Genomic DNA, 16,512 nt, shown 5'->3' with positions numbered 1-16,512 from the left:
GGCGTGAGCCTGTTCTTGAACTTGGTTACTTTTTATTGTTGTTTATCGACCTGCGGCTGCCTCCATTGTGTATGTGTTCAGTCATTTGTCATCGTAGTTTCAGTACTTTCCTCATTAATTTCATCGACTGCGCTCGTTATTTTCTCTGTTGTTTCCGTTGTTTAGTGGTTTTCTGCTGATGCCGTGTGTTTTTGTTATTTTGTGCGTGCCTGGTGTGTGTTCAACATGTTGTTCTGTTTCATTGCAGTGAAAAGCCTGTCGCCCTCTTCCCCGCCCCTTCCACAGTCTCCTAACACGCCCCCTCAACTCACTGATGGGTCTCACTTCATGTGTGTGTAGTAGCACCAGTAAGGGCCTTCATCAACCCCTTTTGTCCAGACTCACAATGCTAAAGTGTTCTCAGTGTTGTAATTGTTGCGTGTGGGGAGAAAAGTATGTCACAATGAAGCAGTTGATGAACAGTTGTGTGTTTTCATGCATTCGGTGTTGCTGTAGACGCCATTTTTTCCTCATCTTGTGGTATTTCTTAGACTCTGTAGCTACATGACTCAGCTTCTCATTGTTCCTGTAGTGCCATTATATTTTTTACAATATTCGTTGCTGCAAAATGATGACTCAAATAACTGGAACATGCAATCGGTGGCCACTTTATTAGGTACACCAGTATAATTAAGTGCAATTTGAAATAAAGCCATAAACATCACCGTTACAAAGATTAGAATGTTAATTTTTGTTGACATTGTTAAATTAAATTTAATCAGATGTTTATTACTGAAGTCATAGTTAAAGATGTTGACATTATAATGAGAGGTAACCGTGTCAACAAAAACTCAACATTACAGTAGGAACCATAATGTAGACAAATAATAAAGGGACCACTGAATGTATAGTACAACTATGAGTCTTGTCTGGTATTATGGTCTGGTATTATTCTTGGAACATAATTTGACCTTTGCCCCCGTTTATTAAGCCTCACCTTCTCTTTCTGCAGCACAGGCTCTGGCCTCAGTGAAAACCTACACCTGAAGGAAACAGCAGTGGAGGTATGAAGATGCCTCAGAAGACTTCCCCAAGGACATCAGCACAAGGCCACGGCTTACAGAGAGACAAACTGCCCACTCCGTACTCTGGGGTCTCAACCTTTGACTTCTGTAATCTCACTGTGACGTCTTAAGCTCCTATGCCACCAACATTTTTTATGTGTGACATTTCTCTGTTATTGCCCCTGTTCGGGGCACCACACTCTCTTCAAACTGGTGAGACAATACAGCTTTGATACTGTTATCATTTCACTTCCATTTTCAGTTGTTGCAAGGCTTGTAAGATTATTTTTATTATTTATATGGTTTTATTAGGTTCTTGGTTGATTACGGGCCAACGTCTATCTATGTGTATACACACACACACACACGCACACACACGCACACGCACACACACACACACACACACACACAGTACTCAGACCCTGTGATGTTTTGGGCCGTGCCACATTTTCCATTCATGTTTCACCACTTTTCCAGAACAGTTTCGAGAACATGTTTTCACATGATTTTATTTCAGTTAAGTCTTTTATAAGTCACTTGATCGATGATGATCGATTGATTGATGGTCATTAGCTAACCATTCATATTTATCAATTTATTGTAAAGAACATTTGTTGATGCGAAACATGGGTATATAAGAGATGTAGATCCTTCCATTATAGTGAAAGGAGGGGATACTTTATTACTGCAGACTAGGATTATTTCTAATTTCTCCTGTTTCTGGGTTGTAATTATTTAAAAATGGGATCTTCTGCAGTCCCCGTCGCATTGTTGCCGACACATATGTGAATGTTCAGGCTTTAGTCACTCTATACTGTCTTTTTTTATTGCAGAGAGATATATTTAACTGAGGGAAGGACGAAAATCAGAGTTTGGTTCTATTTTATGACATGTTGGTTTGAAGTCTTGAAAGTAAAACAAAAAAGGTTAGCACATGTAAAAAGCAATAAAAATGAAACATTTGTGGATCTAGGATTATTTTCTGTGTGTACAAAGTGTAATTATCAGAGGTTTACTGTGTATATAATGTACATGGTACAGCAGGATGGGAGCATGTATCCAACATATGGTTACATACTAGATTTGATTTGCAAATGTTCATATTCCATCTGTTTTATATCATGTTAAATAAATGTTGCTGTTCTTAAATGGTTGCATTGTGTTCTTTACTGCCCTTTTTACTAGAGGACAAGCTGAGGGTACAGCCATGTAAACCTACTTACTGAACTAGTCATTTTAATTATAGCCAACAGAAATGCTCAAATGTTTAAATGGGTCATTTGTAGAGTGCAGACAGGTGAATGTAGGAGGATTTGGTTAGTCTGGTTTGAAGTCCAGCGTTTGAGTGACAGCAAGTTTAAAGATAGAACTATGGCTCCCTCTTGTGGTCATTTGCTGCTGTAACACTGGTGACAGCTTGAAATAAATTAGTACCACTGTTGGGGCTAGTTACTCAAAAAGTAATGCATTACATATTACTCTCAAAAATAGTAATGCCTTACTTAATTACTCCCTGGAGAAAGTAACTAGTTTATTACTAGTTACATTTTTTTTCTTAATTACTCTATAATCCCCCCCCCCCCCCCCCCCCCAGCTATCGGTATTTTGCCGATTATCTTTCGAAAAGACAGCGATTCGACGGTAGAAAGAGGTAACAACAGGTCTCTGCGATTTAGGCTTCGCTTGCTCGTCTAATTCTACCACCTTGTCCATTAAAGACATCAAGGCATGGGAGTAGTCCAACTATGACTCTCCCTCCCGTTGTTTACGGTTAAAAAACCTTCGCTGCAGGGAGCTCAGTGGGTGTGAACATCCATAAACTTCCCTCAAAATCGGAAATATACCATTAACAGTCTCTCTCTCCTGTTTAGGCAGACAATTAACTTCTATACGGGCTGCCCCTTCTAAATGATTATACACACAACTGACTTTTTCCTTTTCATTAGCTTTCAACCGGATATGATTCTCAATCAGTTCAATCCATTCTTCCAGACTAGGAGAGTCAGCTTTGTCCAGATCACCAGAGAACTTTGGGATCTTCTCACTTTGCTGAATGTAAACCGCCCATGTTTTCCCCTCTGAGCCTCCTCCATGACCAATGAGCGCTGAGGACTCCACCGAAGCCCAAGATCCTCTCTGCCACGTGGTCCTGGCCAACCGCTGCTCTTGCCGTATTCTCGGTCAAAAACAACAAAACAAAACAAAAAACAATAACGCCAGCACTTTCCCCCAGACAAAACCTTACTGGTTTAAATACATCCTGCCGACAAGGCCAAAATGTTACACCCACTGCAGGTCACTGGCACCAGAAATGGCGATCAGCCACGAGGTACAAAAAAGTATTTATTTATTACCAGGAAACTCGGCTTTACCTTTAACCCCCAGTCAGACTAACCCGGGCAGCGGCTGGAATATGTGAAAACACACCATTTCACTCTGTTAACAAGACTTGTACACGAAGTAAATACACTCCAATCCCAAGCTGAAAATCGAAGATTTAAACACGTGCAAGAAAAACGGTTACACTGCAAAAGGGTAAAGACACCTTAAGCCTGCCGTGACCACCCGACTGGGGTCGACCTTTTGAGGACAAATGTTTGAATGGGGGAAACAAGCCGAACAAAACAAATCAGACAAACAAACGAAAAACAAAGAAAAATAAAGAACTTGTCCGCCCCAGGGGCAATACCCAGCTCTTTTGCCCACGACATCGGCACACTTGCCGAGGCGGACTAGACAGAACAAAAAACAAAAAACAAAAAAGAAAACAAAAATAACAAAAACCGTCTCACAGCAAGAGCAGCAAGTGGACCACTGATGCCCTGCGGAGGAACAAACATCACCAATCAACAATTTATTAACAAGACAAAAATACATATTGTAGTGAACTGAGGTTGTGTTGCCTGAGGAAACAGGGATCACAATTAGAGACTGATGAGTCTCACCTGCTCCAAAAACTGTGGCGGCCGCCGGTGGCTGGACTGATGACTCTCAGCTGCAGGTGATGAGGGAGGTGAACTGATAAGAGGGAGCGGAGAAAGCAAGAGGGTGTCGCTGGGGAGCGGAGCTGGACGACATCCGGGCAGTTTTCCCAATCGAGCCGTTGCTGCACTCAAGGGAGGAGGGTGGGTGCCGTTCGTAGCTGTTTAGGGCTGCCGGCGGCGAAGACCAGCGCCATAAAGCCTAGACCCCGGGGGAGGGTCTTGGCCACCCGGCCAGCTAAGTGGACTTGACGTTTTAAACTGTAAAAGTTGGTGTTATGTATCTGTCCTGTGTGTTATTGTCCGCGTCCAGTTTTCGTTGTCTAAATGTAATTTTTATACCTTTTAATCGAATTTCCACAGCAGCGTATTTGTGAGGAGCTGAGAGGAGGTGAGCGCTTCGACAGGTGGCGATACAGGTCCCGCCCAGTTAATCACTCGCCCCTTATTGGGTGAAATTAGGTGTGCGGTAATCTAGAGTGAAACTGGTTGGTGAGCCTTGTTTTACTCAGAGTGTATTTATCTTCTTTCGTGTGACGTGACTTGTGTGCTCGCATGCCATTGTGTGCTTACCTGTAACTGGTGATTGGGCTGCTGTGGTACTCCGGGCAGGTGGTTGGCTGGTGGGGGGGACCGGGAGAGGGGGATGTGTAAGGAGTTGGTCTGTTCTCTGCTTTTCTCACAAAGAAACTGTGTGGCTTATGAATTATTTGTTAAATAAAGCGGTTTATTGTCCATACGTGGGGTTTCGGGAGTATTTGTTCTCAGTTCTCTGACACCGGACCAACCCGGTTAAAGGTGGTGGCAGCCTATCTGTCAACCTGCTCATTTGGTTCTACATTAATTGGAAACAAAGGGCAACGCACATTACAATATTTAATTTCGGCCACGTGTTAAAAACAATAACTAAAACTTTAAAATACCTGGTACGTTGATCTATTTCAACATCAACTACCAGCCGCCTTTAACCCAGCAGGGATTGAAACAGGTCTGAAATACACAGACACAGTAAATACAACACATGTTCAAACTAAACAATATAAGACATGTTAGGATGGCGAGTGGGAAGGGAAGGAAGGCACAGGCTGATGCAGGCTGTATTTCCCCCACATGATCATTTATTGTGCCGAAACCCAGACTATTTACAAGTGATTTGGACAAATGTTACAAAAAGGCAAAAGAAAAAGAAAAACAAATCCTTTCAAAAATAAAAAAAAAAAAAATAAGAAGAGAAAACTAATAAATTAAATAGTAGCTCAAGTCATCTAAATAAACTTTGAAAAACAAAACTGACTCCAAATCACAGCATAGGCTAAACCCTTGTAGGGCCCTAAGCTTTAAGCAAGCGGTCCTGCTCCTATCCTCTGGGTGGAGGACAGCAGAGTCAACCCGCACCCCTGGGTGCTGGCCACCTTTATTCTCTAAGCTCCTCCTACAGAGACAAAAGAATAATTAATTTTCAATTTGCACACAATTAAACCCTAAGCTCCATTTCATATGACCATACAAACTTTATCAAAACATGTAACGGACCATGATAAATTACAATAGCCCTACAACTGTTAGATGCTTAAAAAAAGTAGATATGCACGTTAATTAATTTGGACCCCCCTCCTCTCAACCACACTTGGCACAGTCCACTGCCACCCCTCTCCATAAATGAGGATGGCCTCCTCCGCCTCAGTTTCCCTGGCGGGGACTGAGCCGGCACCACTAGGCGCAAGAGAGGACAAACAAAGGGGTAAGCGTTAACATGCGAAAAAACCTCATTAAACATGTTAAACTGTAACATGTCTCTGTGTCCTTATTTAATGTTTTAAATGGCCTATAAAATGTGTCAGCGGTTACGTGCTGTGTCCTCCATGCCAGCGAGACGGTTAAACAACGCAAACGGTAAGACACAACAGTCCGTCCATGTACTGCTTGCCGGCATTACTATAGGGAACCGGGCATCTCCGTGACAACATATAAAAAACACAGAAAGAAAAGCCTACCTCTAATTCCTGCACGCCCGCTTTTCCCTGCATCGGCCGCAGAACTGAGTGGGTCGAGGGCCGGTTGGTGTTTACGAACAAACTCTTGCGCTGACTTTTTTTTTCTTCAAATGCATTACGCTACATGGCCAAAACGAAAGGGTGTTTGACAATGTGATCAATCGGCTGCTGATCAACTGTCTGTCCTGCTGAAAAATCCAGTAGAATACCATTAAAAAAACCCATTAGGAACCATTAGGTTACTAATGGTCTAATGGGAATTGGAACCCCATTAGGAACCATTAGGAACCTACTGGTCCCATTAGGATGTAAAACCATTAGGAACCTAATGGTACCATTAGGACGTTAAACTATTAGGAACCATTAGGTTTCTAATGGTCTAATAGGAACTGGAACCCCATTAGAAGAAACCATTAGGAACCTACTGGTACCATTAGGATATAAAACCATTAGAGACCTAATGGTCCCATTAGGATGTAAAACCATTAGGAACTTAATGGTACCATTAGGATATGAAACCATCAGAGACCTAATGGGACCATTAGGATGTAAAACCATTAGAAACCTAATGGTACTGTTAATATCTAAAACCATTAGAGACCTAATGGTCCCATTAGGATCTAAAAAAATTAGAAAAACAAATTGAGAAACCTACTTAAAAGCAATAAGAAACCCACTGCTGCAACAGAAATTATGACTAAAAATATCGTGTTAAAGGTTACTGTGAAATATCCTCTGAAAACATACTTAGGAAATACAGAATAGATCCATCTAAAGATTTTCACTGTTTCAATTAAAGTGGGGTTGGAAACTTAATAACAAATAAAATGTACACCACTATTTATTCTACAACTCCTTTATTTGATGTATTCAGATGTAAATTGACAATATCAACCACTTACTCAAGGAACTGGAACTTAAAAACTAAAAATTGTATTTCTCCATGTGTCTATCTTGTATGTTAGCGGTACTATCACTTGAGGTCATAATTTCACCTTTGAAACAGGTGAAGAGCTGCCCTTGGGGGCTCTGCATACCATAGTTCTGATAATATTTGTGGACAAGCATTACAGTCTTAATTCAGAACCCCCACTATACAGTGTGTTATTAAGTCAAATCAAAACATACTACAACAAAAGGTCAATGAATCTGTACCAGAAGTGACAATGCAACATAGCAAATAAAGAAGAATCCTCCTCCATATTGCCAGTAATCAGCTGGATCTTTGGTGCATCTGGGGGTGGGGGAGGGAAAAAGGACACAGTAAGATTCACTGAAAAGTCCTAGTAGGATTTCAATTTGCATTTAATTTGCAGATCTACCATGGCAGAAGTGTAGCAAAAGACAGCCAATTGAGAGGCCTGTGTGAGTTGTACCTGATGACTTGTCTGTATTTCCAGCTCTTCCAGCAAAATACTTTTTTGGACTTTTTTTTTCAGCCTTAAGTTTTACAGATTTGTCTCCACATACAGATCTCAGTCACAATGTAAAGGATAGTGGATTATATTGACTATACTAATAATTGATTAATATCTTGTCTTATATACTGAAGTTGATACTTACTAATGGTGGACTTGTCTCTCTGCCGGGTGCCTGTTCTCCCCTGTAAACCTTGTTCAAATGCTTGATCTAAAAAAACACAAGCAAGTTTCTCATCATTAGCAGTTATCAGTGTTGGAAATGGGAATGTAAAAAATATTCAGCAATAAACATAATCACCTAATCATTCACACACACATACACACTGATGCACAGCATTGGGCGACTAGGGGTAGGGCTACACAATTGATAAAAATTTTATCAAAGTCGCAATATAGCCAAGTGCAATATTCAAACTGCAGAAGCTGCAATTTTTTGATTGATGACATGACAGTCAAATGTGTGACAAAAATGATGCAGAGATGCTCCGGCCTACAAAACAGATGCCAACAAATATATCATTATGATGTAAAAATAATCATTCCCACTAATCAATCTCCGGGCACTTTGGCTTCCTCCCACAGACCAAAAACATGCTCATTAGGTTAACTGGTTACTCTTGGATTGCCTTTAGGTGCCCTTAGGTGTGAGTGTGAGAGTGAATGTTTGTCTGTATATGTTGCTGTATACGTTGCCCTGCAATCAACCTGCAACCCCGAAAGGGATAGGCCGTATAGAAAATGGATGGATGGATGAATATTTAATCACAATCACATGTTATCTGCCATCTAACCCACACACACCAAAGTTCAGATCAAACTGAAAATATTTCACACCACTGAGTAACTGAATCATATCATGTGTCAATATGTGTTTGGATGTGAGTGAGAATAGAAAAGGGTGCTACCTGCAGGTTGAATGAAGTTGCTGAAACCAACAACCCCAAAATACATCACAGCAACTCCCAAGGCAGTTCTGGATCTCAGCAGATGCTGCATTTTCCCTTTTGCAAAGACAGAGAGGACAGAGACAGGACAGGCAGGGCCGGTTCTAGAAAATGATGACTAGGGGTGCATCTCAGATCAGAGGGGGTGCACATGCCTGGCACTTTATGCAACACTAAATTATGCATTTTCCCGTCATTTCAAGCCGAATGATACTAGCCAAACAAGAATATTTAAAGTGTCTTTCAAATGCTTTATTGCAGTAATATTGTAGCAGAATAACAAAAAAGGCTACATTTAGTCTGGGCTACCTCACCCATCAGACAATCTAGCAACAGATGTTTCTTACCCTGAAAATAAAACATAGAAATTCAAATTAATTTTATCTATACAGCTCAAAACCATCACTAAACATGACAGTCATTTCAAGTGGAATGATACCAGTCAAACAAGAATATTTAAAGTGATGTATACTTCTGTAAACGCACTTGAAGTGGCTCCTCCATACCTAGGTTGTCAGGTGGGCCGGGCGCCTGCTTTGGGTCTTGTGGTGAAGGGGCGGGGGGGGGGGGGGCTGCGGCGGCAGCGGCTCGGGCAGGAGTGAGCAGTCGGACGAGGCTACTGCTTGCTCCCCAGCAGCAGCTAAGCTAACTTCAAGTTCAAGTTCAGATCGAGTCTCTGTCTCACGACCACCGTTGTCTGACTTGCTGGCGTGGTTGTGCTTGAACCACTTTCAAATATCCATTGTTTACTTTGTGTTAACGGTGCAGCAGAGAGCAGCGTCTTACTGATGCAGGTAACTGCGCGCTGGACGCAGATGAGTGACGTGCCCTAACGCAGGCGCACTTGTCTAAGTTTTTTTTTCCTCTTTTCAACTGAGCATGCAGACACATAAACTGAGGGTGCAATGCATGCTTATGCACCCTCGTAGAACCGGGCCTGAGGACAGGTCATGTTTATCAACGTTTCTTTGTTCTACTAAATTCTCAACTAGTTAAAGATAGGGTATGTTTCATGTCGACAGCAGAAAATATCATCTGAGCTCTGAAAAAGGAACGAAACAAATGCGATCTGTAGCTCCTGTAAAGCTCCGATTGAATAACATTCAATTCAGTTCAATTTAATTCAATATACCTTTATTAGTCCCGCAATGGGAAATTCCAATTTACAGCAGCACCAGTAAAAGATAGATAAAAAACAGCAAGTATATACAAAAGAGTGTAATAAAAATAAACATGATCTTAAATTGTAAATTGTATTTGCATACTGTTGTACAGGATGGACTGCACAGATTATTGCACAAATTATTTCCCAGATTATTGCACAGGTAATTTACAGATGATTTTCAGGTAAATTATCAGATTACTTTGAGCAGTTTTTATTGTGCAGCCTGACGGCTGCAGGAAGGAATGACCTGCGAAACCGCTCCTTCACACACTTTAGATGTAGCATCCTGTCACTGATGGAGGTCCTCAGTGCAGTGAGTGTGTGTTGGAGGGGGTGGGAGTCATTGTCTGTCATGGAGGACAGCTTACCTGTCATCTTGCCTGTCATCCTCCTCTTCCCCAACTCCTCCACCTGACAGGCAAGCTGTCCTCCATGACAGACAATGATGATCATCATCTGCAAGTGTTGTCGCCTCTGTAGAATTATTTCACAACTAAAGACAACTAAATGAAAAAGTGATATTTATCGAATGAAATGAATCTGCTCTGATGTAAATGTATATTTCTTCATCTGTCCATCATTGAATCTTCCATCGTTTCTCAAACAAACAGAAGCACATGGCTCATTATAATGCAGAATGACGTCACCTGTCGACCCTCAAATTGGACATTTAATGATCGATCATCACACGCAGTGCTGATATTCAGATGTTAGTGAGGGCTTAATCCCAGCTGGATTACTCATAAAACGTCGGGTCTTATCACAGTTTGAAGGTCCGTTTAACCAGACCGTTCAAATAAAAAACTTTTGGCCAAACAGGAGACAAGGCTAGTTTGTGTTGGACCAAGTGCGGACACAAGCTAACGGTTTACATCACTGCAAAGTAACGTTACGTCAGCTGTAACGCTAAATTATGTTACGTGTGCTTTGCTGCTCATATCAATAATGCATAGATATCAATAGCAACGTTACATTATACCTGTGTAGTAAACGAGGTTAACTCAGCAACAACCAATGCTAGTAACATAACGTTAATGATATGACAAAGACTGGCTGCCTGTAAACACGTTAACCTCCGTCTAAACCACATTCAAGATATTAAGGCCATGATTCATGACAACAAGCTAGTTAACGTTGTTACCTGTAACACTGGCTATTTACTTAACAGTTAGCTAGCCTAACAGTTTGCAAACATCATCATTCTGAGTTAGAGAATGAACACAAACATTGCGTTAGGTTATTAATTTACAGAGAATAACAGGGAAATGCTTTCTTACCTGGTATCTCCAGGATAACAGTTATAACCGTGAAGTTCACTGTCAGCTGACCAAATAGATCCGTCTGACTCTTACACTGTGTGCGTACTCCATCTTTTTGTTCTCCGTTTAAATTTCACAACTCAGATTCGCTCAAAATAAAATAAAAAAAAAAAAGCAAGCAGATGCAAAATAATCCAGGTAATAATCCAGGTAATGCATTACTAGTGGTCCACTAGTCAGGACATGTGCTCGCCGAGGTGCGCATGTTACTGGCTTAGTAAATCGTCCATTGAAGAGGAACGTTTTTTTTGTTTGTTTGTTTTTTTTTTAAGCACTGTAATGTAGCGTTAGAAAACATTAGCGTTACCACATTTCCTATTCAAACACGATATCACCGTTACAACCATAGACATAATATACGTAGACGCCTCATTGACTGACGCTTCCTATTGGAGCTGATGTTCAGCGCGACCGCCATCTTGGATGGGTCTCCCATGCGTCCCTAGTGCATTTATTTCTATGGAGGAAAGTGTATGTCCAGCTACAATTATCATCATAACTCCTCTAATTTTTACCCGATTTTCACACGGTTTGGGTTGTTACAAACGTCAGAGATGTAGTTATGATACAGGACGGTGTCACACATTAAAAACAAATGCTTTCATGCCGAAATACTTTGTCTTTGTTAAAGAGCATAATACAGACATATGGTATGGTATTAATAAATGTATAAATTAATTAATTTTAGATTTTAATAAAGAAACAGTTTGATTGTTCATTTGATTTCTCTTTCTCTCTCTCTCTCTCTCTCACACACACACACACACACACATACACACACACACACACACACACAAAATCATGGCCCTTCTGTACACACCAATAACACAAGAATTTCTTCATTTCTGTTTTTGTGCGCTGAGTTTATTTAATGTAAAGTTAAGCACAGACACATGCACGCGTGCGCGCGCACACAACACACGCACAAAAACCAGACATCTCGCATAACCTGTTGACATGCGTATTAAACTTTGAGTAAGTTTTTATACTCATTTGTCTTGGAATAAAACTTCACCAAAACAAACTGTCGAAACGAGGATCATCATATGTGTCGGCCCACAGTCCACTGCTGCTGTCAAACACACACGTACGTACACACACACACACACACACCGTCTGGCCTGACGTGTCTAAATTTAAACAACTGTTCACAGCTTTAGGATGACAAAGATTCCATAATAGCCTGGACTGAAACTGCTGATGTTTGTGATATACACTGATTTTAACACATGCATACATACAAAGCTCCCATATATTCCTGCTCAGTACAGTTTTTCCTTCTTTCTTTTTTTTTAAGGCCTGGAAAAGTTAGCTTTAAAAGTCCAGGTCATTCCAGCGTCTTACACTACCCTGTTAAGCTTGAAACTGGGGCTGGGAAACTAAATAAAATAAAATAAATAAATAAAATAGGGGCATTGTTGCTCTCTACGTTGACTTCAGTTGGCTCTGGTGCTAGCGGAGACCCACCCAATATGGCGGCGACGCTGGATTACGCTCCCGCGCGAGGCGTCTACGTATTTTATGTCTATGGTTACAACGTTACAGCAAACACATATGTGGTAAGGCTAATGAAATCGTCGTCGTTAACGTTTACAGCTATCAGTATAAGTAAGTAGCTCAGTGCTTACGTAGCCAGTTAGCTTAACGAGACGACTGTCCCTCTTCGTCGTCAGAAGTTGAACCAGCCACAACGACGTGCTTCCTTTTCAGATGCATCGCCGTCGCACTGCCATGGGAGGCAAGTTCTGCCTTGCAGATTTTGCATTGCACATGCTTATCTTTTCTTTTGTGAATGCTCCCAAACTTTAGAGCTCCGTTGCCGGGTAGATATGATACTGGTCTGGCATAACGTCCGATGACATGACGGCTGACGCCAATTACCATTACTGCGCATGTGCATCAAGGACAGACAGGCAGACAAGGCAGCGGAGGGTACAGCGGCAGTTTGTGAGAAAAACAAAGCTTCAAAAAAAAAAAACGACGCGTCGACTACTAAATTAGTCGTCAACGATTTTGATAGTCGACACAGTCGTGACTAATCGACTAATCGTGGCGGCCTTACTAGTGGACCAACTGACTAGCGCTGATGATTGTGCGCCCGAACCATTCAAGCCAACGTGTTTTCAAAAAGAAGACGTACACAGTTGTCATTGGCCAGTTTCTTTGATGACAGCCACATTAACCAATCACATTCAAAGAAACATGGTGAGACAGCCAATAGTAATTGTTACGTGGTATCTTTTTCTTTATGAAGAAAAGATGATAAAGAAAATAAATAAATAAATGATTTAGTTTTATTTGTAGGCTGATACATTTAATTACATAAGCATCTCTCTCTTCCTCTCTTTCTGTCACACACGCACACACACATAGATAGATAGATAGATAGATAGATAGATAGATAGATAGATAGATAGATAGATAGATAGATAGATAGATAGATAGATAGATAGATAGATAGATAGACGTACAAAGACACACCTTAAAATTACAGAGAAAAATATAAGTATGGTCATAAACCTTTATATGAGGAGCTACATATTTAATTACAGAGTTTTAATGTAAAAGTACACATAAATATAAAACTAGTAAGATTTACCTTAAAATGACAGAGAAAGATGTTTGATTGTAAGTATGGTCATAAACCTTTATATAACAGCTACATGTTTAATTCCAGGTTGAATGTAAAATTACGCCTAAATATAAACATAGTAAGATTTATCTTAAAATTACAGAGAAAAACATTAAAATGTTAATATGGACGTATTTAACAGTGTAATTTATGCAGCAGTCGTGTGTAAAGGAGCTAGATGCACATTTGTAATATTAAGTATTATAATTACACAAAATTTGTTTATTGTTATTACCTGACACACTTGGGCCTCTGGAGTCAATATGTGGAACATTCACAACTCAGTTTCTGTACCCCTACGTTCATCTTTGGGGGTACCCCTCCTATAAAAGGGGTGTCTCCCGCCTTACCTCTCCCCCTTCTGCTGTTGTACTACATGGGAGAGGTAAGCCTCATTGCTCTCGCTGTAACGTCGGTATTTTAGCACTGTTAAACTACGTTTATAAGTTCATTTTTCAGCCTAAGCTTGTTGTACAATATTTTAATATATTCCTGTGTCACTGAATTTGTGTAGGGGCTCGAGTTGTATGAATGTAATTGACGGAGGATTTTGTTTTTTACCTCTCGCTGTCAGGTATGTTTTCTGTGTTTTATTGCACTTCATTGAATGTAACATGTCCGCCCCTTCTGCTGTTGTACTACATGGGAGAGGGGCTCGAGTTGTATGAATGTAATTGACGGAGGATTTTGTTTTTTACCTCTCGCTGTCAGATGCCAAAAATAAACGGAGACCACCTCTAAAGATATACACGGTTTGGGCCTCTTCATCACAACTTTCATCACAACACAACGCAGACAATACTAGAGCCCACCGGTTACACATAAACTGTTATATAACGAACTACATATTTTTTATGTAGTTTTTTATTTTTTATGTACGAATTACATTTTTGTATTTATTTATTTTTTTTTTTTTTTACAGTATAGCCTACACAAAGACCCACTGGAAATCACAGATGCGATTGCCAAAGAAGGCTATAACATCTGTGTTCCTCCATCACATTAGGAACCATTAGAGACCACTACACCCTGTAATGACCACTAGACCACTGTATAGTGACCATTAGACTGGTATAGAAACTCCTGTAGGAACCATTAGTAGGGACCAGTTAAAGTCCTGTAGATTTGTGTAGGGGGATAATAAAATTCCATTAGAGAAACAAACTGAACCATTAGGAAAACAGAAGTAGCCATTAGAAACCATTAGAAACCATTACAAAGCCACCAGGAACCATTAGAAACCAATAGAATATGCCTAATGGTTTCTCTGACTTTTTTCAGCAGGGATAACTAATTAGCACTGGCCCACTTCTAATCCCAGTAACAATAGCACTAAACTAGCTCCATCGACATATAAATATCTTTATCTTGCAAGCTAAAGCAATAAGTATGTGAGTTCAAGAAATGTATATTTTCTAAAATGGTTCGATTTTATGAAATAAATAATGGCTATGCACGTTATTATTGACGTTACCTGTGCAGGGCTCTCAAGTTTTGAACTGAGTTCAGAGTGCGATTTGGCAGCGGCAGTGAGGGGTGGGGACGGGGGTTTGATCTGATAAATGACACATAAATTGGTACAAATAAAAATATTTATTCAATTCAGCATTTCTTAGTGCAAGTGTGTGTGTAACCCCCGCCCTTCCCCATCCTGCTCAGTGTATAAAAAAAAAAAAAAAAGTGGCTCCCGCTCCCGGACAGGAGACTGCTCCGATCGTTCACTTCAAAGAGCAGCTCCACGAGCCGTTTCGTCCGGGACCAACACATCACCACTTCCTCTACCTGTTCCACTGTTTTATAAAATAGCGGCGCAACTTGGTGGGCGTTATCCTGGTAATTTCTCTGTGTGAGAAATACAAGATATGGCGTGTGAGCATGTGAATGGGTTGAAGTGCGTGTGTCTCAAGCCCAATGGGTGAGACTTTAGAGCTTTGCCAGTGAAGTCTCTCCGGGGATGGTGGCGTGGTGGCGTTGTCCTGTATGTTTGCGTCTGGGCATGCGCATGCGCAGTTGAAGGAATCGCCGATCGATTACTTTCCCCTGCTACTTGACTGTGACCTCAGTGACAAACCATATGCCCGTAAACTTGGATTCGTATCCACAGTGAAGACTTCGTAGTCGTAGAAAAATGAGTCGTATTCTCAAGACTATGCACTCACAGCTTTTAGACTCATACTCATATAAACACACTCGTAACCCGAACCCAGTTTCACAGACTCCCGTATATGACAGCGGAATTTTGTGTAAAACAACTTTTATGACACACAAATTGTTAACTTTACAAATACGAAACTTAAATTATGGACACGTCTTTTTGACAGCGATCTTACACCATAGTTACCCGGGCAGAGTGTGCACTTCACCATCAAGTTATTTTCCTTCCGTTGAACATATTCAAAATAATGACTGAATCTCCACCCGTCGAAACTAGCTTTCTGCTGCTGGGAACCTTCCTCTGAAAAAGAGCTTGCCGTTGTTGACGCTTACATTTTTTCCAATCTGTCTTTGCGGGTACCGCTCTGCTGCCGGCTGCCGGGTGTCGACCAATCGGTGATGGTAAATGATACCTCGTGCCAAACCCAGACCAATCACTGTTTCATTCACGCCCCCTCCCCTTCCCTTCTGTTCTCTGTGTTGAGTGCGTTGTGTGTGATGAAGGTGCTACTGGCAAATGTAATGCAAGTAACTAGCTCGGGAAAACTGTAATAATATTACCATTTTCATACGAGTAATGCCTTACACTACTAGTCACTGAAAAAAGTAACGTTATTAAAGTAACGCGTTACACCCAACACTGATTAGTACACATGTTATGATAGCAGAGACCACATCAACTTCACAGAGTTGAAGTCAACTTCCTGAAATGTTTTAATATGCTAAATAACAAAAGCAGAGGGGTAAATTACCCAAATTTATAGTCATGTCCAACCTTTTGCCAGTTGTTGCTCATGGAGCCCCAGACCCAATTGCTCATCCAGGACTTGAGGTAGTCAAGTAGGTAAACCTGTATTTC

General features: G+C 40.8%; 1 protein-coding gene across 20 annotated transcripts in view; it reads left to right on the top strand.

Moving 5' to 3' along the window:
* The window catches only part of LOC139337128 (pleckstrin homology domain-containing family A member 5-like), an 82,477-nt gene extending 80,286 nt beyond the window's left edge, over window positions 1-2,191 (top strand). For 16 of the 20 annotated variants that reach the window (XM_070971560.1, XM_070971555.1, XM_070971553.1 and 13 more), the window contains 2 exons: window positions 248-347; window positions 992-2,191. In XM_070971560.1, the coding sequence (XP_070827661.1) occupies window positions 248-339 (92 nt within the window). In that variant the 3' untranslated portion in view covers window positions 340-347; window positions 992-2,191. The remainder of the gene's footprint in view (window positions 1-247; window positions 348-991) is intronic. The other 4 variants (XM_070971549.1, XM_070971548.1, XM_070971545.1 and 1 more) reach the window with 1 other exon arrangement.
* The last annotated feature ends 14,321 nt before the right edge of the window (window positions 2,192-16,512 follow it).

The sequence above is a fragment of the Chaetodon trifascialis genome, chromosome 10, assembly GCF_039877785.1.
Source record: "Chaetodon trifascialis isolate fChaTrf1 chromosome 10, fChaTrf1.hap1, whole genome shotgun sequence".
Classification (NCBI taxonomy): Eukaryota; Metazoa; Chordata; class Actinopteri; order Chaetodontiformes; family Chaetodontidae; genus Chaetodon; species Chaetodon trifascialis.
This window is presented reverse-complemented; position numbering and strand designations above follow the sequence as displayed.